Source organism: Acartia tonsa, chromosome 11 (assembly GCF_053477335.1).
Source record: "Acartia tonsa isolate MP-2025a chromosome 11, ASM5347733v1, whole genome shotgun sequence".
NCBI lineage: Eukaryota > Metazoa > Arthropoda > Copepoda > Calanoida > Acartiidae > Acartia > Acartia tonsa.
Genome location: NC_137270.1, coordinates 15,830,341 through 15,854,146, shown reverse-complemented (window position 1 = coordinate 15,854,146; position 23,806 = coordinate 15,830,341). Strand labels below are relative to the sequence as shown.

The 23,806-nt window shown below is 32.4% G+C and overlaps 2 protein-coding genes and 1 long non-coding RNA gene across 3 annotated transcripts in view; 1 reads left to right on the top strand and 2 right to left on the bottom strand.

The window, feature by feature from the left end:
- The window catches only part of LOC145331903 (uncharacterized), a 43,650-nt gene that overhangs the window by 4,381 nt on the left and 15,463 nt on the right, over positions 1-23,806 (top strand). Inside the window, exon 7 of the mRNA XM_080176776.1 lies at positions 1,294-1,365. Coding sequence (XP_080032902.1) covers positions 1,294-1,365 — 72 coding nt within the window. The remainder of the gene's footprint in view (positions 1-1,293; positions 1,366-23,806) is intronic.
- On the bottom strand, positions 12,343-17,074 carry LOC145331570 (uncharacterized). Its single transcript, XM_080176289.1, has 4 exons — positions 16,893-17,074; positions 16,160-16,399; positions 12,637-14,442; positions 12,343-12,550 (listed from the first exon to the last, which is right to left on the bottom strand). Exons 1-4 carry the CDS (start codon positions 17,046-17,048, stop codon positions 12,431-12,433), a joined length of 2,322 nt encoding a protein of 773 aa, XP_080032415.1. The 5' UTR covers positions 17,049-17,074; the 3' UTR covers positions 12,343-12,430.
- On the bottom strand, positions 17,646-18,218 carry LOC145332378 (uncharacterized). Its single transcript, XR_013884171.1, has 2 exons — positions 18,131-18,218; positions 17,646-17,815 (listed from the first exon to the last, which is right to left on the bottom strand). It is a non-coding gene; the product is annotated as an uncharacterized LOC145332378 (long non-coding RNA).

The window sequence follows — 23,806 nt, the reverse complement described above, 5'->3', positions numbered from 1 at the left end:
ACAAATAATCATAGAAAGAAAAATTTATTTAATTTGACTAATCCCTGTATACCTGGGATGTAAGAAAGGGTGAGAATAATAAGAATTGCATTTATTGTGACAATTCCTGAGTAAATTATTTAGTGTGTTTTCGTTTCCGCAAATGTATTATATTATCCAAATCATTAATGACTACAATGCACACCTTATCATTAAACATCCCTTTTTAGAATGGAAGCTTTTCTATACATCCGTCCGTAACGGTTGGCTTTTTTGTTATTTTAAACAAGTTACAGATTTCAAACTTCGTATGATGATTCCTATAACAGTAAGGTACGACTTAGAAAGCTCAGCAACTATATTATCAGAAAGTCCGTACGTCCATTGGAATCATGCTGATCCTTTACTTTTTGAACAACAAAATTTTTGTATTTTAGAATTATCCATTTATCTGATTTTTTAAATACTGATTCCTATTACAACAAGGTACTATATTATAAGCGAAGCATTTCTATAATCAAGTCCTAAAAATTTAAGTCTGTCCTAAAACAATATAATTTATTTAAGAAGTATTGCAACAAATATCCTTCCAATTTTGTTTAGACTCATGCAATAATATTCTACGGAAAAGTATGCACAATAAATTATTCTGCATTTCTACATTTTTTATGAAATGTTTATCAAGGTGCATTAAAAAGTTTCTTCACACTTGATACAAGGATGTTTACTTGTTGATTAAGAATTATTATTTATTCCAAAAACAATTAAGCAACTGTATGACAACTTCTATAAAATTTTAAAAATCGGAACCAAAACAGCAAAGATATTTGGAACAGTTAAAAATTAGAAAAGCGCATAAAAGCTTAAATTTAGATAATAAAAATAGAATAATTGGAATGCTACAAAAAAAAATCAAAGATGCAGCTTTAGTAGCAGCTGAGTAAATTCCATTTCCCTAATTAACGTTACGGACAGACTGACGGATGGTTAATTGTCCATTTCTGCTGAATCAAAATTGGTTCAGACCTATACTGCAAAATCATGTACTGTTGTATCATAAAGGCCGAGCATAATTTGTCCCTTCTTTCCTAAAAAAGCATGAAGATTAAATTGGCTATTATTTGCTCTCGTCTTTAAAATAGCGTATTACAATTTTATAAACTTCGCATCTAGCCTCTAAGGGTGATCTTAAAACCACCGCAGCGAGATACCTATAGAAAAGCGGTTAGTGAGAAATTAAGCGAAAGACAGACAGACTCACACATGAAAGTTAGACATCCTTCTATTTTTTATTTTTATATCAATCTATTTCAGAGGATACTCTGTTAGCAGTTGATAAGGACAACAATATTTATCACATCTTCAATGCTTCAAAAAATATCGAAGGTTAGTTCATTTTTATTTAATTATAAAGGTTTAAACATAAATATTATAAACTTTTTATGCTTTTTATATCTAAACTTAAAATGATAAGATCAAAACGACTAGATTAGTCTTATATGAATCATAAGGACTAGCAGCTGCGCTCCTAGCATCTAGGGCTAGAAAAATAGCTCAAAATCATCCTAAGATTTAATTGTAAAAAAAAATAAGATAGCCTAAAACCACCCTTTACTTATAAGTAGCTTCCATGAAATGGATAACCTAATCGATTTAGTAGTTATCGAAATCTTAGGCTACAGAAAAAAAACCTTACTTCTTGTTAAAATATTATAATTATAATAAAAAGAGCGATGAAACTTTTATATACACATAATACGATATAATAATAAATACAACTACATATTAGCGAAAGCATTGTCTCTGTTGTACCAAAATGTGTACACTTTCCATCCAATAATATATTCGTATTGTTCCTACACTGCGATCCTATTGGTTCTACTAAGTTATCTATATTCTATCTATCTATTGTTAAAAAATCTATGAATATACAGTTCACCATAAAAAAAAGTTTATAGTCTATTATATTATATTTCAATCATTAATAATCTTAATGAAGTTAACCATATGTTGAATATACAAATTAACTTATATTTGAAAATAAATACTGAGAATGCAGATTCTTTTCTTCAAAGTGCCAACTAGGCACTGAACCAACCCCCCCCCCTTATTTTTTAAATAAATTGAAAGGGAAAATTTTCCGGGGCCAATGCACTGAGGGGGGCCCTAACCCTACAGGGCTATCTAGGACCCAATATAACCTAAGTTCACTTAAGTTCAAAATAATTGGAGAGTTTCTGTGCTTGACTAGGCTTTATGAGGTAAACCGCCTGATTAAACATTAAACATACTCTGTATAAAAAGAAACGTATTTTGATTATATTTTATTGGTTTAGGGTTAGGGTATCCTTGTTAAATTAATGTCCCTCGCAAGGGCTAAAACCCATTTCAATAAGGTGAAAATAAAGATAGAAATATTTCTTTTTAATTAAGGTAGAATTAAGTGAAAGTTACATATAAAATTGAAAAATAACTGAACATTTTTATTAGAAGAAATATACAAAATTTACAGCCCTCTAGCTTTACTAGTAGCTGAGATAATAGGAAACATTAAGGGTTGATAATATTTGCAAAGTAGCTGCGCGAGAAATTATCTAGTTGTTCTTGCTTATTGTAAAGTTTAATTCTTAACACGTTAACATATAATTATTATTCTAATATAATTAAGTAAATAGTTTGAAATCAATTATCATAATTATAATGAATTGGTTAGAGGTTTACATATAGTCTACTCTACATAACAAGGATGACAACATCCATAAAAGCGTGGCTGTGAAACGTTAGGACAAAAGAACATAAACACTTGTAAAGTGTCAGAATTGAATAATCAGAATATAAATGTATAAAAGTCGAAACAAAATAAAATTGTTGAAAAAATGCTTAAATACAGGATATTATGAAAGGACATTTTGTGACTTTATGATAGAGTTGCTTTGCTTTTAACATTGTACTTTGTTGATCTAGGAATCAGTATTCCAAAAATCAGGACAATCGGATAGTCATAACACTTAAAAATTTGTTGTTAAAATCAACACGGACGTACGGACATTTTTATGCTGATTTTTGAGTTGATATGCTTTTGAACGACCTTAATTAAAGAAAAGCTTCGCTTTTAAAAATAGTTTAAGGATTAGGTTTTTTCTTCTTCTTTATATCTTAGTGTTTACAATATAAAACATGTTTAAATTAAAAGTAGAAAATTGTAAAACATTATTCGTTGATAGTTTTGGACAAAACAATCAATATTAGACAAAAAGTCCTCAAAGTTTTTAAGCCAACTAATGATAGCACAAGATAATAAAACCAGTAAAATCAACTTTCTAATGACCCCCCCCCCCCATCCTCTTTGTCAATATACGAACGTTTTCTTTCCTGGGAGATAAAGCATAATGACAGTTAGTAATATTAATTTACATTCCTTTTCCCCCCATATGATGCACTAACAATAAAAACATAAATTGGGGAAATATATTTTTTTTGTTCAGTTTCCTATCCACTTTTCCCCTGACATATATGCATGGTATAATTGTAATTAGAGCAATATGTTTTAGCTATAGCTACTGTTTCAAACCAGATGGAAGAACATTATATGGTGTGCCTTAAATTCCACAAAACTTATTTCTGCTTATTGCAAATAAATGAAAGTCTTCGTAAATAATAAAAGATAAAGCAAGAAGAAGGAGTCAGAGAGGGGGGGGGGGACATTAGGCTGCTCATTACACTAGTCCTTAAAGTTTTATGATAACGTATGCTTGACATTTTTGGGGGCCTTATTGAATTTGATTGTTTGGTTCATTAAGTGGATTGTCCAAACGTTACACTTACAACCATTAATTGTAATCTACAGAAGGGGTAATTTTGGTTCTAGGACAAACGCAGGAGTCCCAAACGTCAGAGTGGACACTTAACCTAACCTAACCTATTTTAGACCATCTTATAGGTTTTTAAATGCCTAACCCCTGCGGGGGGCTTATTTGTACATTCACATCTTAACCTAACCTAATCTGTATAGAAATGCTTTATCAAATTAATATTTAACACTCCTGCGTTTGTCCACTACGACGTTTGGGACTCCTGCGTTTGTCCTGGAACCGTAATTTTGTGTATAATTATTGGGGATGTACATCAATTTATCGTTCATTGTCTTATCCCTTTTGATCACTGAGAAGGAGTAGTTTATCTTGTAATAATATGCGATTCTGAGAGTTTTATAAGATGATACACTCGCGGGAGTAATTGCACACCATATTATATGTATGATTATACCCTTGACATTGAATATTTATATTTGTATCTTATACTAGTAACTAGGCTCTCATTTTATCAGGGATCTTAAGGGATAAGACAATGAACGATAAACTTCTTCTTCTGTAGATTAAGATTATTGATACTGGGCGTTTGTTAAATCACATTAAGATTAAACAAAAGTCTCAAAAGTTTTTAAACCAACGAATGGGAGAATGTGTTTATAAAACTTTGGGGACTAGTCTATAGTGTCAAAAATCGTAGGGGAATATCAATTGAAGAAAATAGTGAAAATATTTTTTGGGGGAAATCGTTCCTTGTTCTTAGTTTTTTTTTTAATTAATATACCCTATAAAAAAATTCGAGGTAATTATGGGTTATAAAATGCAAAAAAAAATAATAATAGCTATTTTTTTCTTTCAATTGCAACTTCTGCATTTTTTACTTCTTTATAATGCAAATTTTTATTTGTAAATGGGCTAACATTCTGTGCAGTTAGGGAACGTGAATATTACATTGAGCAACATATTTCTACTTATTTATTCCTAGACTAGCGGCTTTTCCCCTAGTGGCCTCTAGGAGCAGTTGAGGGGGGGGGGAGCATCCAGTTTTAGGTGAAAACAGAAGAAAAAAAATTATTTCGAGGGGAAATTTTTTGTGGTGCGATTTTCCTTGGGAGGGTGGTAGTACCCTCCCCAAAAATAGTAACTATCACCTAGAGGCCTATAAAGAATTAATTTTAGTTTTAAAGGTAAATTAAAAAAACGAGGATGAGTTTACAAACTGGAGGAGCTACCCTTGACCAAAATTAATTAATAACTTTCTGGGACATATTAAAAGCTTCATTGAAAAGTATACGCATTTAAGTTAAGTTGTTTTTAACGCACCAAATACACGTTTGAGAAATAGTTTGTATACGTTAAGATCGGCTGTTTCTTAATTATGTTTATCCATGTTTCTACAATACTGGCGCCGCGTAGCGGTGGTATCCAAATTAATAAAAAAAAAATACCAGAACCTATAAAAATCTAGCCGGTAAAGGAAACCATAGCGGTTTAGCGGTTAGCGAGATCATTCGGCACAGTAAAACAAACACACAAACATCCTGTTACTGTATGATATGGATAAAGAAGCTACTCTAATAAAGTACACAATTACAACAAACAAGCTTATGAACACACACACACAAACACATACACTCATACTTACACACACACACACACACACACTAACGAACCATCTCTCACTCGTACATGCATAAAGTCATACATACACAAAGACCATGGTGTTCGTTCCTAAACACAAATATATTTTTAAGTAAAATAGCTAAATGGCCGATGAATTGATGTACATACTAATGTTGATAAATAAAATTACCCCCTCTATAAATTGCAATTAGTGGTTAAAACGTGTGTGAACACTTAACCTAATGAACCAACCAATCAAAATTTAATGAGATGTCCCCAAAGCTGGTAAACTAACGAATAAGAAAACGTTATTTTAAAACTTTGGGGGTTAGTGTAATTAACAGCCCAATATCCCCTCTCGCCATGGATTTTGTCCAATTATGAAATTGGCTATTTATTATAATTTGCTGGTTTGATACTGCAACACTATCCATGGCAAATGGTATCATATGGCAGTGCAAGGTGAATTGAAAACATTTATCTACTGTGTTCTGAGACTCTGTGTGGTCTATGCCTCAAAGGAGCGATAGGAGCGAAGCTTCTCTATAACTAAGTATGTTTAAAGCACTTTTTTCCGTCTTTAATAAATTAACTGCCAACCGTAAAGAAAATATTCACTAATCTTCTCTTTAATATGACACATGACAATAAGTTGAGTTCTCTAATAAGACAAAGACCAAATTGTTTTAAAAATTACCCATTTAACGTCATAAAAATGAGGGAGATGAGAGGAGAAGTGAGAAAAAAAAACCCTAAAAAGGAGAAGGATAATCCCCCATTTTTATGACGTCACATGGGTGATTTTTAACACACTTGTCTTTGTCTCTGTAATCAAATAAAAAACGTTGGCTTTCCCTTTAACTTGTCAAATTCATGCTTTAGATGGAAAATGGAAATTCTTCACGCAAAATTTATAGAAGTATACACAATATAAAATTTTCCGAACATGGATTAAGGGCTGTGTAAACAATCGTTGCTGTGCACCACAATGCTTTTTATATTAGTTTTTTTGTTGAAAATTAAGAAGTACACCCACTAAAATTTGGTTAGATTGTTACTTGATTTTTCGTATCTGGTAATTGGAATAACATGCAAATTTTAGATTCAACAATTTGTTAACTATTGTGTACTAAACTTTTAATTGCATTATTGTTTGAAAAATCTGCTTAGAAATTTAAAATTCTCAATATTCTCTAATTAAATTTAGTAAAGTGATAGGAAGCATTACACCTGTTTTATAATCTTATTCGTTGGCTTCAAAACTTTGTTTTTTTTTTCTGTTTAATTCAAATCAAGGAGTTTCCAAACTTTTCCACCAACAATTCATTGAGGATGTAAATCAATTTAATATCAACTAGCGGCTACGCCCCCTAGAAGCCTCTAGGGGCACTAAGGGTAGGAGGGTGAAATGTCGACCTCATCCCATTTTAAATTTGAGTTTCAAAAGAGTAAAAAAATATTTCTTTTTTGGGGGGTGGAGGGGTGTAAAGACACCCTCCCCAAAAATAGTTTAAAACCTTCCCGGGACCTAAAAGAAGCTTCACTGTAAATTAGAACAATGTTGGTTCAGCGGTTAGCGAGATCCTTTGGGACATACAAAAAGCTTTCTACTTTATATAATAGGATATTGTACTGTCCCTTCAGACCCGGGAAATTATTTAAAGCAAGTATTTAATTATTTAAAACTCCCACTCACTTTATTTTTGAAATAAATTGAAAATAATGTATGGGGTTAGGCTAGCCTTTTCCTAACACCTGCTTTGGGTTTTTATCCTTGCGGGGCTACCTAGTAATCAATAAAACCTAACTTAACCTAAGATAAATTAATAAAAAACGAAAAACTACTCCCCTCGCTTTTTACATTTATTTTTTTTTTAAATGTTTATTCTTTAAAAGTTTGATTAAAGAGATAGCTTAAAAGTTGCTACACTTTATAGACTGCCGCTAGTACCCTAGATATTAGGATATTAGGCTAATAAAACTTTAGGAGTAACTTGATTTTTAAAATTACATTCTTTAAAAATAGAGGGGGGGGGGGAAGTTTTGACACATTTGCGTAAACCTGGTACCTAGGCTTTATCTTTGGACTGAGAGGATAGGTTATTAGAAATAAAATCATTCTTATATGATGAATTTCACGAAGTTTTAAGATTTTTTGGATAGACCTCCAGGTTCCGGAGCTGCAGGCCTCCAGGTGGTCTCTGTACAGGTAAAAATGAAAAAAAAAAAATTTTAAGTTACAGGTCAACTTACAAAACAAAATATGCATCTTTTTAAATATTATTAACATATTTGAAGAAAAAAGATGCATATTTTGTTTTATAAGTTGATTTGTAACTTTAAAAAAAAAAATTTTCATTTTCTTCCCAAAAAATCTTAAAACTTCGTGAAATTCATCATATAAGAATGATTTTATCATTAATAACCTATCCTCTCAGACCAAAGATAAAGCCTAGGTACCAGGTTTACGCAAATGTGTCAAAACTTCCCCCCCCCCCCTTAATCACTAATAAAATCTAATTAGAGTAATGTATTTCCTAAAAATAAATTTTACCATGAAATTTGAATTCACAAGGAACTGCTGATAATAAATTAGCATGAAACCAAGCAACAATAAAACATAACCTTTTTACAAGTAATAAATCTTCTCTACAGCGATTTTTTTAAATTGGTATTCTGTAGATATTGTAAGAGATAAAAGAAAGGAGAAAATAATGCAAAGTTGCAAAAGGAACTGTTAAAAGCAGAAAAATCTATGTAATTTTTCCCCCCTTATTCTTCAAACCCGTAGATTAGAACCAGTTCTCAGCCATACGGAAAAATTATGTCTAGCATTGTTTTATATCCAACTTTCTACGAAAATAAAGATGTAATTTTTACCCCCCGTTTAAGTATCCAGTAGATTAGAACCGGTTCTCAGCCATATGGAAAAATTATGTCTAACATTGTATTATATTCAGTTTTCTATAAAAATGTAAAATCACAAGATTGAAAAAAAATGTTTAGCCCGTGTCTCTGTTTATAATACGATGCGAGAAATAACTATTTGGAAGAAAAAACATATCTATTCTTTTGGAAGAAAAAAGTTTTTTTTTTAAAGCTTAATTTCTACTGAACATACTTATTCTTGTTATATGAAAAAATAAACATATTGATGAGGATTATGCTTATTAAAAAAAACCATGCATACAGCATACAGCAAAGCTACAAATCTGTTCAACCACATTCATTTTTAAGTTGTAGATTAAATGAATATATTTAGAATATTATGGTTTTAAAATGTTGGTAAAATTAAAAATTAATTTTAGAAATATTTTGCTTCTATTCGAATCATCAAATAAAATTAGTAGGAATTATGTCTGTGTGTGTAGCGAAGGATCTCCATGGAAGGTTTATAACTACTTACAGGAAGGGTATGTTTAAAAATCACCCTATAGAAAGAAAAACCCCCTCCCAATAAATATTTAACTGATATTGAAAGTCGGTGTTCGATTTACAACCCTTCCCTTCCCCTTTCCTCCTTTAGTGCCGTAGAGGCCACTTAGGTTATATCCTCAAATATGTACCGTATAAATGCTTCACCCAATAAGGACATATTGAAATTTGCCTAGTTCAAATTGTCAGCTTTGAAATACAAAAATATTTATATCTGTTTTGTTTTTCAATCCTATGAAAGGTGGCAAAAACATGGGGAAAAATTATATAGACTTATTAAAAAAGAAAAAGGCATAGAGCGAGTCAAGAATACAATTAATAGAAATTCTCTAAATATTTCAAAACATCAAATAACATATAATTTACAAATAATCTATATTGATCATAAAACATAAACAAATTGTACAAATATTAAGAGATTTTAACACACATATATCTACAAAATTCTATTACTGGAAAGCAGTTTTAATCTAATGAAGAATTATCTTACCTTCAATTTTATCTTTATCATATGAGGCAAAATTGTTCTTCAGTAGATTAAATGTCCCTTCCTTGAATAAAAAAATTTGCATGGTTATCACATTTTAAAATGACTAGAATTTTGAATTTGACTAGATAAAAATAATGAGTGTACGGTATAATCATAAGTATGTAACAAAAATGCAAAAAATCTTTGAATTTATTCTAAAAATTGTACGCAATAATTGTCATATGTTGCGGCAATGAAAAATTAAATGTTTCTTTAGAGTAACTAATTATAGAGTGAAAAAAAGTTTTTGAGAAACTTACTGTGGATGCCCCCATGGACGTCCAAAAATTGCTGTCGAGGATGTTAAAGAATCCATAATTCCCAATACAAAGTAGAAATATGTCTGTCTGTCCGTCCGTCTGTCTGTCCGTCTGTCCCTTAAGATCTCAGTAATCACTGAACCGATTGGATTCTACTCTTAAGGGTATATACCTATTGGTCCTGTGGAGGTTTTAAGCTATTTTCTTGAGGGGTGGGACACCCCAAACCCCCCAAAAAAACAAGAAATTCCCCACCATTTTTATTTTTTTAAAGAATTTGCTTAAGATTTCCCTAGTCCTTTTACGAATTTCGCCTTAATTTTTTTTCAATCACCTCTTGGGGCAAAGCCCCTAGAGGCTAGGGGCGAAGCCACTAGTAAAGAATATAACATAAAACCGTTCTTTAAATAACATTGAATGTAAAAAAGAAAAATGGCGAGAAGCCAAAAGAAAATTTACAATTTTTTCCAATTTGTGGATGTTTTTACGCTTTGTTGACTTTAATGATTTTGATAGTCAGCTTTATTTTCTCCTAAGATTGATGCATATAATATGTAAGGATAAATACATATTTAGTAGCGTAGTTACTCTTTGAAGTTAACTGTCTGTCCATCGCCTAAAGATTAGTGATTAATGACTCACTTTTTATGAACATTACATGTACTAAATAAACATTTTTTGTAAATACAATTTGCTGTTCTTTTGTTATCCAAAACATTTTAGCTTCCTCTGGACATAATTATTCTTGATTTTTTTTTCATGGAAAATGTCAAATCAAAATGAAAACATATACCATTCCAAAAAAATAGAAGTTGTGAAAATGTATGTTTTGGATAATTTCACTAAAAATAAAGTCAACCCAAAACAACCTTTTTCTAGAATGACCGAATTCTTGATTCTAAGTATGGGTTAAGATAAGTTAGGTAAGGGATATAAAAGCCATACAGGGTCAAAATTCCCAGAATTTCTAAAAACTTAAATTTTTTAAAGTTAAAAATAAAGATTGGGGAGGGGGGGTGGGTTTGACCACTTGCCTATTTAAGATCAAATAATATCACATAAGAGATTTTTTAACTAATAACCTAATGACTAGAATATGTTTCAGATTATATCAATAAAACTTTGTTATTGACTAGATTAATTCTCACCAAGTCCAAGTTTCTTATTGAAATTATCTATTGTCTGAGTTCATATTATTGTTTTGTATTTAATAATTGTTAAATTCACATCATGAAACATTATCCTTGTGTTCACACATTTTCTTTGGAATATGATTTATATTTGGATAAAAACTTTTTATATCTTTGTTGACTTGATAAAGGAGGTGGGTTTAATTTTTTTCCTGTCTTGGCATCTTTTGTGAATTCAGCTGGTGGAATTCTACCCTCATTATCAGGATCATTCATTTCATCAAAAGAATCCTCAAAGTCATATTCTTTACTATTATTTTCCTGTTCACTGTTTTCTTGATTATCATTATTAAGTTCCTCAAACAAGTCAGCATACTGCTCAGCATACTCAGCTAACCAATCATTATATTCTTTATCAGGGTCATATGTTGTAGTTGTTGTGGTGGCTATTTCGTCATAATCAGTTACTTCTTCAGATTCAACTGTTACAGATTCTTGAGATTCAGAGGAATTTTGAGATTCTTTGGTATCATCATCATTTGATATATCTTGTTCTAAGCTTATTGCGCTGTCAATTTCTTTGCCATTTCTTGGAATATCTTTTTCAATATAAAGATGGTGCTTTGGTGGTTGGTTGTCAGATTCAAATGTTGGAAGTCCTTTCAGCATATGGAAAGGTTTAAGAATAGAATTGTTAAACAAGCTAGCTAATCTATCTTGAATACTATGATCTTTAGGTTTTTTAATCACTTCAATATCTCTGGTTGGTTTGCTCTTTATCAGCTGATCAAGTCTTTCTTTAACTCCATTGTTTTGAGGTTCATTTTCATGGAGAATTTTTATGTCCCTAGGAACATTTCTATTGGTGCTATAATTTTCATGGCTTTTGTACATATTTATATTTTCATGCTCCCTGTTACTATGACTGTTTATAATCCTATGATCCATCTTATTGACATTATTCAAGTCTGAAAACTCTTGACTATTTTGCATTTCATAATTTTCTTTATCAAGAATAACCATGTCCATGGGTTCATAATCATCTGTATCATCAACAAACTTTGGTTCATTTTTATCAAAGTCTCTGATATTATTATCTTCTTTGATATTGTGATAATTAATTTCTCTAGATTCAAAATCTTTGGAGGGTCTCATTTGTTTTGATTCAGCTGAAGAATATTCAATATTTCTAACATTATCATTTCTCTTTAATGATGCAGAAGAGTATGGTAAAGATTTTATTGTCGGTGAAGTTTTAGGAAAATGAAGTCTTGGAATTGATGAAATTATATTCTTCAGAGTGTTCTTAGCTTTTCTTAATGGAGCTGGGCTTCCAGTGGGCTTCTTTATTCTTATTGGGGCCTAAAATATTTTATTTGATTGTTTAATTAGATTTTAATTGTTCAAATTAATTGCTGGTTTATTTAAATCATCAGTAACACGGTTAAAGAGAAAATGCTAAGAGATAAAAAATTGTATTTCATTTTATTTGTTATTATTTAAAATAAGCTAGGAAAATAACACTTGTCCATTAATATTTATTGTTATTAAATAATTTGAATAAGGAAGGACGTAACAAGTATGAGTAGTTGGAATTAGAAATAAAAAGAAACATGTATTCAATGAATTTGTATATGTTAATGTTATAATACTGTTAAAGTCTATCTAAATACTTCCCTTATACAAAGGTTTCTTATATGTTGGTTTGTATGAGGGTGGTGTACTTGGTTTTATCAATTGACTGTCAGGTTTACTGGATGTTGCAAGTGGTTTAGCTACCCAACCCTAAAAATCAAAGAAATATTAATCAATATCAAGTCAGCAGAAGAATATCAAAATATTTTATACTAACAATTTCAATATTATTCTACCTGATTATTTCCTGAAACCAAGTCCTCCATAACTTCATCATATTCTTTCATATCTTCAAAGAATGTAGCTTTGATTATCTTATTATGGGGTAAATATTTTGGTGTTTTGCCATCTTTGGGAGGCAGTTCTACTTGGGTTGAATACTTAAATGTTGGTAACATTTTCTCAGGTTTGGGTGTTACTGTTTGCAGATTTTTGTCATAAAGTGGCTTTTTGATGTAAGGTATGGGGAACTGTAGTGCATTATATTCACTTTGAGGGAAGGGTGCTGAGAAAAATTCATCAATAGGTTCATTACCGTCAAAGTTAAAAACATTATGACCTGTTTGATAATCATTGTAACTATAGGGATTATTGTCATATTCAGGTACATGATATTCATTCCCATGTTCATGAATAGGCTTTGGGGTTGTATACACAGGTGGCAATACTGTAGAGTGACTTTCTGGTGCATGTGTTGGGTATATATTTCTATAACTTGGCTGCAGTGATGACATATAGGCAGGTTCTACTGTTGGTTTATATGTAGGTTTATTTGGCGGTTTGTAGGATGGTTTATATGTTGGCCTATACTCAGGCTTGTTTGGATAATAAATTTGATCAGGAATATGCTTAATTTCTGGTGCTGAATTAGCCCAATTTTCAATAAGTCCACCATGGTGGTTATTATTTGGAATCTTTTTGGATACAGTTTCAATAAATTCCTCACTCATAAAGGGAAATGGGGATAGCATTGGAATAGGCATAAACTCTTCAAATTTGTATGGCACTTGACCAAATGGAGATTTAACACTAAGGACAGGCTCTATTGTAACATCTTCAACATAATTATGCTTAGGTGCATCATATAATTGATTATGTTTATATTTTGGTGCATCATATTCTTGATTATGATTGTATTGTGGTGCATCATAGCTAATTGGTTCTGGTTTAGAGTTGTGGCTGGTGTAGGATGGTTTAGCCTTGTAGCTTGGTTTACTATCCGATACAAGTTGGTATGATGGCTTAGATTTTTTATTGAAATGGTTAAATATAGTTCTTCGTTTATGAATACTTTTTTCATCATTACTAGTTTGTTCATAATCAGTCAACATATCTTGAAAGGAGTCAAAATCATCATCATCCATTCTTGTCATATCTCCTTGACCCATTAACATGTCAGCATCTGGGGCTGAATCAAATTCTTCCATTTTAGGCTGTTCATCTTCCAATCTTATTTTAGGTCTTGCTATCAACTGTCTCTGTCTTGTGTACATCTTAACTGGTCTCCTTACAACCACAGGCTTTTTGCGTCGGAATTTTGCTAAAGTTTTCTTTTCAGCAGAAAAGTTATTATCATTTTCCTCAATAATCGGTGCATTTGTTGTTGAAGTAGTTGTGGTCAATGCACTCTTTGTGGTTGTTACTGTTGTTGTTATGGTCACAGTTGTTCTAGAAGTTGTTGTTGTCACGGAGTTACCATTATGTTCAACAGTTGTCTGAGGAAGTAGAGAATATTTATATTTCAACAAATCACCACTTGAACCTTTCTCATTAATCAAAATGCCTTGCTTTACCTCAGGATTATTATTATTATGATTATTCATAGCCACCATATGTTGGGGTAGAGTAGTTGGGGCTGGGGGAGTTGTTGACGGGCTTGGTAAAGAAGGTAGAGCAGGCAGGGGTTGCAGGAAAGGCATATCTTCAGGGAAAGTCATTTGATTTGGGAAAGACATGTCTATGGACTCTTCTGGAGTTACTTTTAGAAAGTCTAGCTTGTGCCAGTGATAGGGATCTAGATTTTTATTTTCATCTTCCAATTCCTGAAACAAAAATTCAATTATAATTAAGTTTATATTTTTTTGTAAATCATACAAAAACAAGAATGACAACATCCATAAAAGCAAAGAACTGAAACGGTAGGACAAACGGACATTAACACTTGTAAAACTGAATAATCATAATATAAATGTATAAGAGTCAAAGCAAAATTGTAAGTAAATTTGTTGAAAAACTGCTTGATTCAGGATAATATTTATGGACATACTACATTTCTAGGACTCGATTATAGAGTTGCTTCGCTTATTACATTATACTTTGTTGTCCCAGGAATAAAAATTTGTTGTTAAAAAAGTAAAAAAATCAACATGTTCAAAATGGACGTACGGAGATTTTGGTGATGATTAAAGAGTTGCTACGCTTTCTAAATCGTACCTAACTATTAAAGGAATCACCATGCAAAATTTGAAATCGATAGGACAATTCTAACATGCCTAAATCAACGAAAAAAGCTATCCATTTCGGACGTACGGACGGACGGACGTACGGACGGACGGACCGACCCTAATTTTAGAAAAGCTTCGCTTTTAAAAATACATTGAGTTAACAAAACTATAACAATGAAAAGTACAAAGGAGACATTTCATCCAAAAGCCAGAATCAGAATTAAATTCTTTTGAGGGATCAATGTGAGAATGCAAACAGTAATGAGAAAGCAAAATGCAATATTCGATTATATAAAGTAGTAAGCTTTTTTTGTCTGTAGCGAAGGAACTGGGAAGGTTTATAGCTATTTTTTGGAGGGGGTTAACTCCATCGCACAAAAAAATTTCCCTCCCCTGAAATTTAAAAAAATCTTTTGAAACTAAAATAAAAAATAGGGGGTCAACTTAATTTCCTACCATCTAAGTACCACTAGAGGCCTCTAGGGGCGTAGCCGCTAGTTATGTAAAAAGAAATAAAATTACTGAACCACAGAAGAAAAAAAACAGTGACTAAATATATACAGTCTTCTAAACCCGCGACCGTGGCTCAACACGTAGCGCATCCGCTCGTCATCGGGAAGGTGATAGGTTCGAATCTCGGGCCGACACCGCGTCATAACTAAAGACGTTAAAAATGGTTCCTACTGCTGCTATGTCAGATGCGCGACATAAATAGTTAGAGTAGGGGGAATGCCTTGGCCCAAAACAGGCGCAACTCGTTACCATGCACAGTTGGGACTTCTCAGACAAAGGTCGTGCATCACAGAGAGTTGGTTGTCTGATGGATGTTACTTAGCCTAATATCCTTGGGTGTTTGGACAGAGAAGGGTGCGTTAGTCATCCTTAGTTCTCCTGGATTGCTGGACCAGGACCTGGACAGTACATCAAGTCGATAAGGTCCGGTACTGCAATCCCGACCGTACGAGGTAATCTAGGTAATATACAGTCTTCTAGATTCAAGATTAATTTTAAAGAAGGTGTATCAACTTTTTCACTTTTTATTTAAGATAGCTAGCCGGTTCTTTTAGTAAGTAAGGTGTCAAATTAAAGATCTTACTATTTTTGTTCATAATGGCCATTTTTTTGTTGCGTTTTAGTACCTTAAAATCGACTCATTTTTTTTTTTAAACTTAAATTTCTTTAAAAATAAGAGGTCTACAAAAAAAACGATTGCATATCTGAATTCTATGAAAAATTTTACATCTTCTACTTACTAAAAGAACCGGCTAGCTATCTTAAATAAAAAGTGAAAAAGTTGATACACCTTCTTTCTTACTTTGAAAAATGATGGTAACTCATGATGAATTTCATTTTGATGATCTATAGGTCTTATGATCCTTAACTCTGGTTCTGGTTCTTGATATGGATATATTGATGTTGTAGGATAGGGCAGCGGGGTGGTAGGATAAGGTGGAGAGGTGGTGTAATAAGGTGTTGCTGTTGGTTGGAAATGTTTGGGGTGTCTGTAAAATTCTTGCCTGTTACTCCAATCTGTTTTTCTAGGCAGGCTAGATACCTATAACATATAGATATATTAGATTATTAATTGAATTTTCAAATTTATTATCAGCTTTTTTACATTATTGTTAAAGCATTTCAATATGCAAAATATCATACTTTAGATGATTCTGTATAAATAAAATAAGAAGAAAAGATTTAATTTAGTTAAAACTTTGATATTCTTTTTCTTATACAGTGTTTTTTTATTAGGACAAAAGTATTTCTTGATTTAACCCATTTACCATTGACATAAATAAATAATTGATCAATATATCATTTTCTCATTAGGTTTATTTGTAGAGGAGCTGTAATAATATAGAGGAACTTAGGATAGAAAGAACATATCATTGGATATTAGAGTATATTAAGACTGTGTTGAAGCTGTAGAGTCTATAAGTACTCTAATGCCCTTGGGCATGTTCTTTCTGTCTTTTGTATATTATTACATTTCCTCTAATTATGACCCAAATAGGCTTTTATGTTCATAATAATCACAAAAAAAATCTTACCTTAGCAAAAGGAAGAGAGCTATTCATAGAATGTTTTTCTCTGTGCATTGGTATTATAGTGACTGGCTTAGGAGTAAACAGGTAGAATCCAGAGGTAGTTTTCATATCATCCTCATTTACAGGAACTAGGGGGGAGGGGGAGGTGTGTTGGATCATTGGGTGGGGGCGGGGCTCTATTAGCTTATACTACACAAATATAATCATAGATGAGACAAAAAAGTAATACAAATATTAGAAGATAATTTTAAGAAAAATTTAAATTATTAGATAGAGAAGTAGAGTATAAAAGAGAATATAAACTATTTCTTTCAGCATTTGCATAGAATAAACTATTAAGATTTAATATAAATCTATGATTATCCCTTTAGTTTAGTTAAATTTCTTGTATCTGGAACTATTCTTGGCTCTGCATCAAGCATTTCATCATCCTTTTTGTCTGACTCCGCTGCAGGTATAACTGGGATAGAATTATGCAAAGGATAGATGGGCTTTAGTGTTGGTTGCTGAACAAAATTGTGACATTTAAAAACAAAACTTCAAAATTTAAGACAGTGCAGTGTTATAACCATCCCCCTCCCCCACCCCTCACCTTCAAAAGAGGAACTTTATCCATCTCAGCCCCAATTTTTTTTGTACAGAAATATAACTAAATTAGGAAATAAAGTATACTTAAATCAGGCAGCTAAACAAGATTGATGATTGGCCAAAGTTGAAAATTTATAATATAATATTAATCAAGAAACTAAACAAATGTCAATCCTGAATGAAAATAGGTTTCAGGGAGGAAGTTGGTGTAACTATTTGTGGCAGGATGACCCTGGATCTTATTTTAAATCTTTTAGGCGGCCCAGTGGCTGGTCCTGTGCTCATCATCATGTCTTTGTCTTCATTGTGAGCCAGGTTTCTGGAATTTTCTCTTCTTCCTAAATTATAAAAATTATTCAGTATCCAGCAACTAGGTTCTGTATTATGTACGAATTGCTTCGCTCCTAGCATCTAGGGGATGGTGGGGATGACATGGAAAAAATGAATGCAATCGCCCTCAGATATTAATAAAGCTTCTCTTTCAGACCAGCAAAGACGATTGAAAAAATTTATTGTAGAATCTCTATACCAATAAGCATATATGTAATTCATATGGTCTATGTAAACTAAAAATCTGCTCTATAACTCACTTTGTCCATTTATGATTATGTGTGCTTCTCTACTAATAGATGTTGTTATCCTTGTTACTTTACCTTTATTTGTATTGCTATTACTTTCTTCTTCTTGAGAAAACATTTCGTCTCCCCCCTCTGATGTTACCATATAATCATCTGTTTTCATATCAAAGTCAAAATTTATTATTTTTTCTGAACTGATATGGTTCTCCTTTACAATGTAGCTTATCATCAGTCCTGGGAGGTTCAAAACTATTTTTTAGGGAATGGTTGGATTCTACTTTTCCTTTTAAAACAAACAAAACAGGGGGGGGGGGTTGAATACAACCCCCACCCCCCACCTTAAGTGCCTCTAAAGACCTCTAGGTAAGTAATAAGAAACTATTTGACTTGAATCCTGATTGTTTATCTTTCTCCTCTGGTTGTATTTCTCTCTTGTTATGCATATACTCTAAAGTTTCATAAAATCCTCTAAAAGATTCTTTTTCATTGTTTCCTGGGAATCCAGGTAGGTCAGGAAACCTCTGTTAGATTGTGTATTTCAAATTTCATGAAATGCTATTTAATTCTTTAATTTTTCCCAATTAAACATCATGAACATCTAAATCCCAAAAAATAGTTGAGTATAATGTATAATTTAACAAGGATGACACCCACAAGTATCGGAGCTCAAAAATTATGTTTTTTAAAGCATTACAGACATACAGACAAGGAAAGTGACTGTTTTCGCCCACTCTGGGGCATTTTAAGGGGGATAATCACGAGGAAATCACGTTTCCCCCAAAGCGTTACGGACTGACTGACTGGCGAACGTACAGCCAAAGTGAATTATAGTGTAGCTTCACTACTAAAAAATTATTTATATCTAAATTAGATACAATTATCACCCCTTTGTATTTAATTCACATTGTATCACTATAAATATTAATATACACATTCCTGAAAGAAATCATTCATAAATCCAGAATTAGCTTGGGCTGCTGGCAACCCAACCATCCAGGTGACTGCCAGAGAGACCAGCAGGAGCCGGGTTACTACAGGAAGGGAGGACATTCTGGTAGAATTGGGTCGGGGAAGATGGTTGATTACTGGGGTGTAGCACCAAACAGGATTTTTATCTAAATGAAATAATTTTAAAACAATAAAAAGACAAGTTTTACAATTTTCAAGGGACGGTTTTGGACTATTTTAAGTGGATATTAAGACCTCCCTCCCCCCAATTGAAAAATTAGCTGCAAGAATATATTCATTCCCCCCCCCCCCCCTCCTCCAAAAAATTTGTTTGATTGATGGCAACATGCAAAACATCGCTAGCTAGTAACACCTTTCCCCATTAAAACATAGCTGTGACCCGAGGCGTTCACATTGTTTTGTTTTACCAGGGGGTGCGCGAAGCGCACGTGAAAATTTATCCCCCCCCCCCTCCTTTAAACTGAAATCTAGGGGGTGTAGGGGGTTGCAAGCTTTAGGGGAGTGTAAAACAGGCAAAAAGAGAGATGTTATTTGATTGTTAGGGGGTTAAACTATTAAAATCAACATGCCAAGAAATCAAACAAAATGGGGTTCTCTAAAATTAAGAATTATTTAACAAATACATAAAACTTCAAGTTAATCATTAAAAGATATATAAAATTTCATTACAATTTTGTGATAAACAATAAACATGTATAAAATGCAAAATCATGTTAGAGATTTCAAATATGCGAAAAAAATCAAATTTATTTAGCATTTCCAATAATCAATGAGTGAAAACTATAACCGAAGCTTTTCTATAATAAGGGCATGTACTTTCGTCCGCACGTCACAGTTAGCTCTTCAGACATATCAGAATTGTCTTATGGATCTCAAACTTTAGATGGTGATTTCTGTAACAGTTAGGTATGATCGATGAAGCGGTGCAACTCTATAATCTTTACCAGAAAGTTCCTTTAAAACATCCTGCTTTGTATAAATTTTTTGGCAATGTTTGATGTACATTTATCCTATTTATCTGATTTTTGGAACATTGGCTCCTATAATAACAAGGTACAAAGCAAAGCATCTTTATAATCATTTTCTACAAATGTTCTTAAACAGAATCCTGTATTTACGCACTTTATATTTAGTTTTGTTTATACCTTTAAATTATATTCTGCTTGTTTTGGCACTTTACAATTGTTAATGTTTTTTTCTATGCCTGACCCCTACTTGGATAACCTAACCTTACCCAAAGTAGTGAACAGACAAAAGAAAACATTATAGTAAGGGTATAACATCATGATATGTTTATTGAAATTTTATATTTTTATTAGCCCCCCGCCCTCGCCCTCCCCTATTATGATAAACTTCATGACCATTAAAAATTAAATTGAAACAATGAAAAGCGGCTTCACAATGGAAACACTTTAACAAAACAAAATATTAGCTCCAAGTCAAAAATTGACATTTCATTCAACGTGCAAGAAAAACATTTCAAATACTTTATTTTGCAAATTGGAAACCGTCCCCTCTTCTTTATATACTTAGGTCTAAGATAAATACCTAATTATTGTTTCAAATAAGTTTAAGCTATTTTTCTATTAAAATTTCTTAGGTTAGGTTATATTGTGTACTAGGTAGCTCCGCAGGGTCAAGGAACCACAGGTATAGGTTCGCAGGGTTAATGCTACCCGCAATGCTTAGGCATAAAAAATGTACCCATCTCAACCTTATTTACACAATTGATATAAAAAGAGGGAAAGACAATGGCCGATAAATTGATGTAAATTGTACATCCCCAATGATCTTTCTCTCTTCTCTCTCTCTCTCTCTATTTATCTATCTCGCTCTCTCTCTCTAATGTTTGATTCTCTTTGGTGTCTTTCGTGGGATTGATTATGCTCTTTTTGCAAAATAAGGGATCCTACTAATAAAGTGTGCAAAAAAGGGGTCGTTATGCAAAATTGAACAGAAATGACAGCATCTATATGCAAGAAACTAAAATAATTTAGACATCTTCAAATTGACGTCTAGTGTGCAAATATTAAAATTAAATCTGAAAAAAATAGCAAATTTTTTTTATGGGGTATCAAATCTTTTCAAGCGGAGGGAGTGGGGGAATATTTAGACGGATGGGGGGGGGGGGATTAATTTCGAGATAAGGGGTTACTTTGGCTCCTTAACTTGATTAAACCGAGTAGATTCTGCTTTTCTGGAAACATATCTACCTATCGGTCATAATAAAATTTTTATATTTCTATGCAACATCGACTTACCCCCCAAAAAATATGGTAAACAAGGATGGCAACGTCCATAAAAGCGTCACAACTCTATAATTGTTACCAGAACAGAAAACTGTATGTCCATTTCAAGCATGCTAATCTGTAACTTTTTGGCAACAATTTTGTGTATGATATTATCCTATTCATTACTAAAATAATGATTCCTTGGAGAACAAGGAATAACATTATAGGCAAAACATCTCTATAATCAATTTCTTAAAATGTAAGTATGTCCTGTATCCTGTATTTTGCAAACATTTTTATAAAATTTTTGTTTACGTAAGTAGACTAAAATATAATATTCTGCTTGCTAACTTCTGACACTCTACAAGTGTTAACGTTCGTTTTTCCTACCGTCTGGTTCTACAGCTACACTTTTATGGATATTGTCATTCATATTTTAAATTCAAATCTATAGAAATGCTACAAACGAATAATCTATAATACAAAGTAGAACGATGTCTGTCTGTCTGTCTGTCTGTCTGTCCGTCTGTCTGTCCGTCTGTCTGTCCGTCTGTCCGTCTGTCTGTCCGTCTGAAGCTTAAGATCTCAGTAACCGCTGAACCGATTGGGCTCTACTTTTCAGGGATTATACCTACTGGTCCTGTGATGGTTTTAAGCTATTTTCTTAGGGGGTGGGACACCCCCAACCCCCCCAAAAATGAAAAACACCCCCCCCCAAAAAAAAAATTTCTTTTTAAAACTAAAATTTAAATAGTGGGGTCGACTACCCCCCCCCCAAAAAAAATTCCCCCCCCCCAAAAAAAATTTATTTTTAACTTTTCTTTTAAATCTAAAATACGAAAAATTGGTTTGATTAAACCTCTTGGGGCAAAGCCCCTAGAGGCTAGGGGCGTAGCCGCTAGTTTATATATAACTTACCAAAATATGTACAAACTCAAAAATTTAACTTTGTCCATTTCACTATTTTTTGTTTTAATCTTCAAAACTTATAACTAAACTAATCTTTGTATACCGTTTAATTTTCACAGCATTCTGATAATGTTATATTTTGCTAAAAAACTGTATGAAAAATAATGTTAACATATGCATGAATAACTAACCAACTGACTGATATTCTTACACCACACAGTTTACTTACAATTATATGGAGTTGGGGGGGGGGGAGGGGGGTATTATAGGAGGCAATGTGGAATTTTTACGCAATTTATGATAAACAAACAGTTACGCCCCTAGAGGCATCTAGTGGAACTTTAAAAGTTTTTTTTATTTCAAACATTATTATATGTACATGTTAACAGATTATTTCAGATTATTCATATGTTGCGTTGAAGTCTCCAAAAATATTTTAAAATTTAGATTTTTTGTGATTTCTCTTGAGGAGGGTGGCGGTACCCTCCCCCAAAATAGTTATAAATCTTCCCGGAACCTATGAGAAGCTGCCCTGTTAAGGAGACCCCGATCGGTTCAGCGGTTAGCTAGATCCTTCAGTACAGACAGACATTGTACTACTTTGTATTTTAGATAATGTAAAGCTACATTTAAGGCTTACACTTCAGCTTGTTTCTTCTTAATTTTTAGGGGTCTTCAGTAAAAGAGACTATAATAATTGCATAAAACCATTATAAGGTTTAAAGATAAAAACAAAATAGCCTAAAACCATCCAAGGTAGTAGCTAGATTTTTTTTTTAAATTTTGAATATTAAAAAGCCACTGATTTTAGAATTCATTTTCTCGTATTCATTCGAATCCGGTGGATAGGAAACGGTTCTCGTCCATACAAAAAAAAACTATGTCTAACATCGTCGTATTAAATCCAGCTTTCTACAAATATAAAAATGTACAATAATAAGATTAAAGCCAGTTTTTAAAGCCCGTGCCTTCGGCACCTCGGAGCTAAAAAAATGGTTTTAATCTTATAAGTGTACATTCTATATCCGCGGAAAGCTGTTTATAATACGATGCGAGAAATAACTATTTTAGTATGGCTTCAAAACCGAATAATATTCGCTGGAAAAGACCCGGTTCTCAGGCATACTGAAAAATCATATATAGCATCGTTTTACAAAAAATTTGTGAATATTGAAATAAAAATTATAAGATTAAAAGGGACCGCGGAAAGATGTCTATAATACGATGCGATAAATGATTATTTTAAAATCTATTGAAATGTTCCACTGTGTTTAATGGTAGGTGTAGATTAAGACTTTTTCCTCAATATGCTACGAAATATGCAAAATCTTTTTACGCGAGTCATTGGTTCCGTGCTTAAGCTTCATATACAAAAACAAAAGAAAAACATGAAAATTATATCTTATTTTATTGTATAAAATTCTACTTATCTTTTCCACATAATTCAAAAATTATATTTATATTAACAAAGCAATCAGTATTTAAATAAAAACAGTTAAGATCAACATGATTAAAATGGACTTACGGACATTCTGGTAACGATTATGGAGTTGCTACTCTTCCTAAATCGTACCTAACTACTACAGGAATCACCGTTCAAAGCTTGAAATTAATAGGACAATTCAAACATGCTTAAATTAAC

Excerpts from the sequence above, each read along its gene's own strand:
- LOC145331570 (XM_080176289.1), bottom strand. The coding sequence starts at position 17,048 with ATGATCCAACACACCTCCCCCTCCCCCCTAGTTCCTGTAAATGAGGAT. Across the intron at positions 16,400-16,892 it reads GCTCTCTTCCTTTTGCTAAG|GTATCTAGCCTGCCTAGAAA; the intron begins GTAAGATTTTTT and ends TATATGTTATAG. Across the intron at positions 12,551-12,636 it reads TGGTTTCAGGAAATAATCAG|GGTTGGGTAGCTAAACCACT; the intron begins GTAGAATAATAT and ends TTTGATTTTTAG.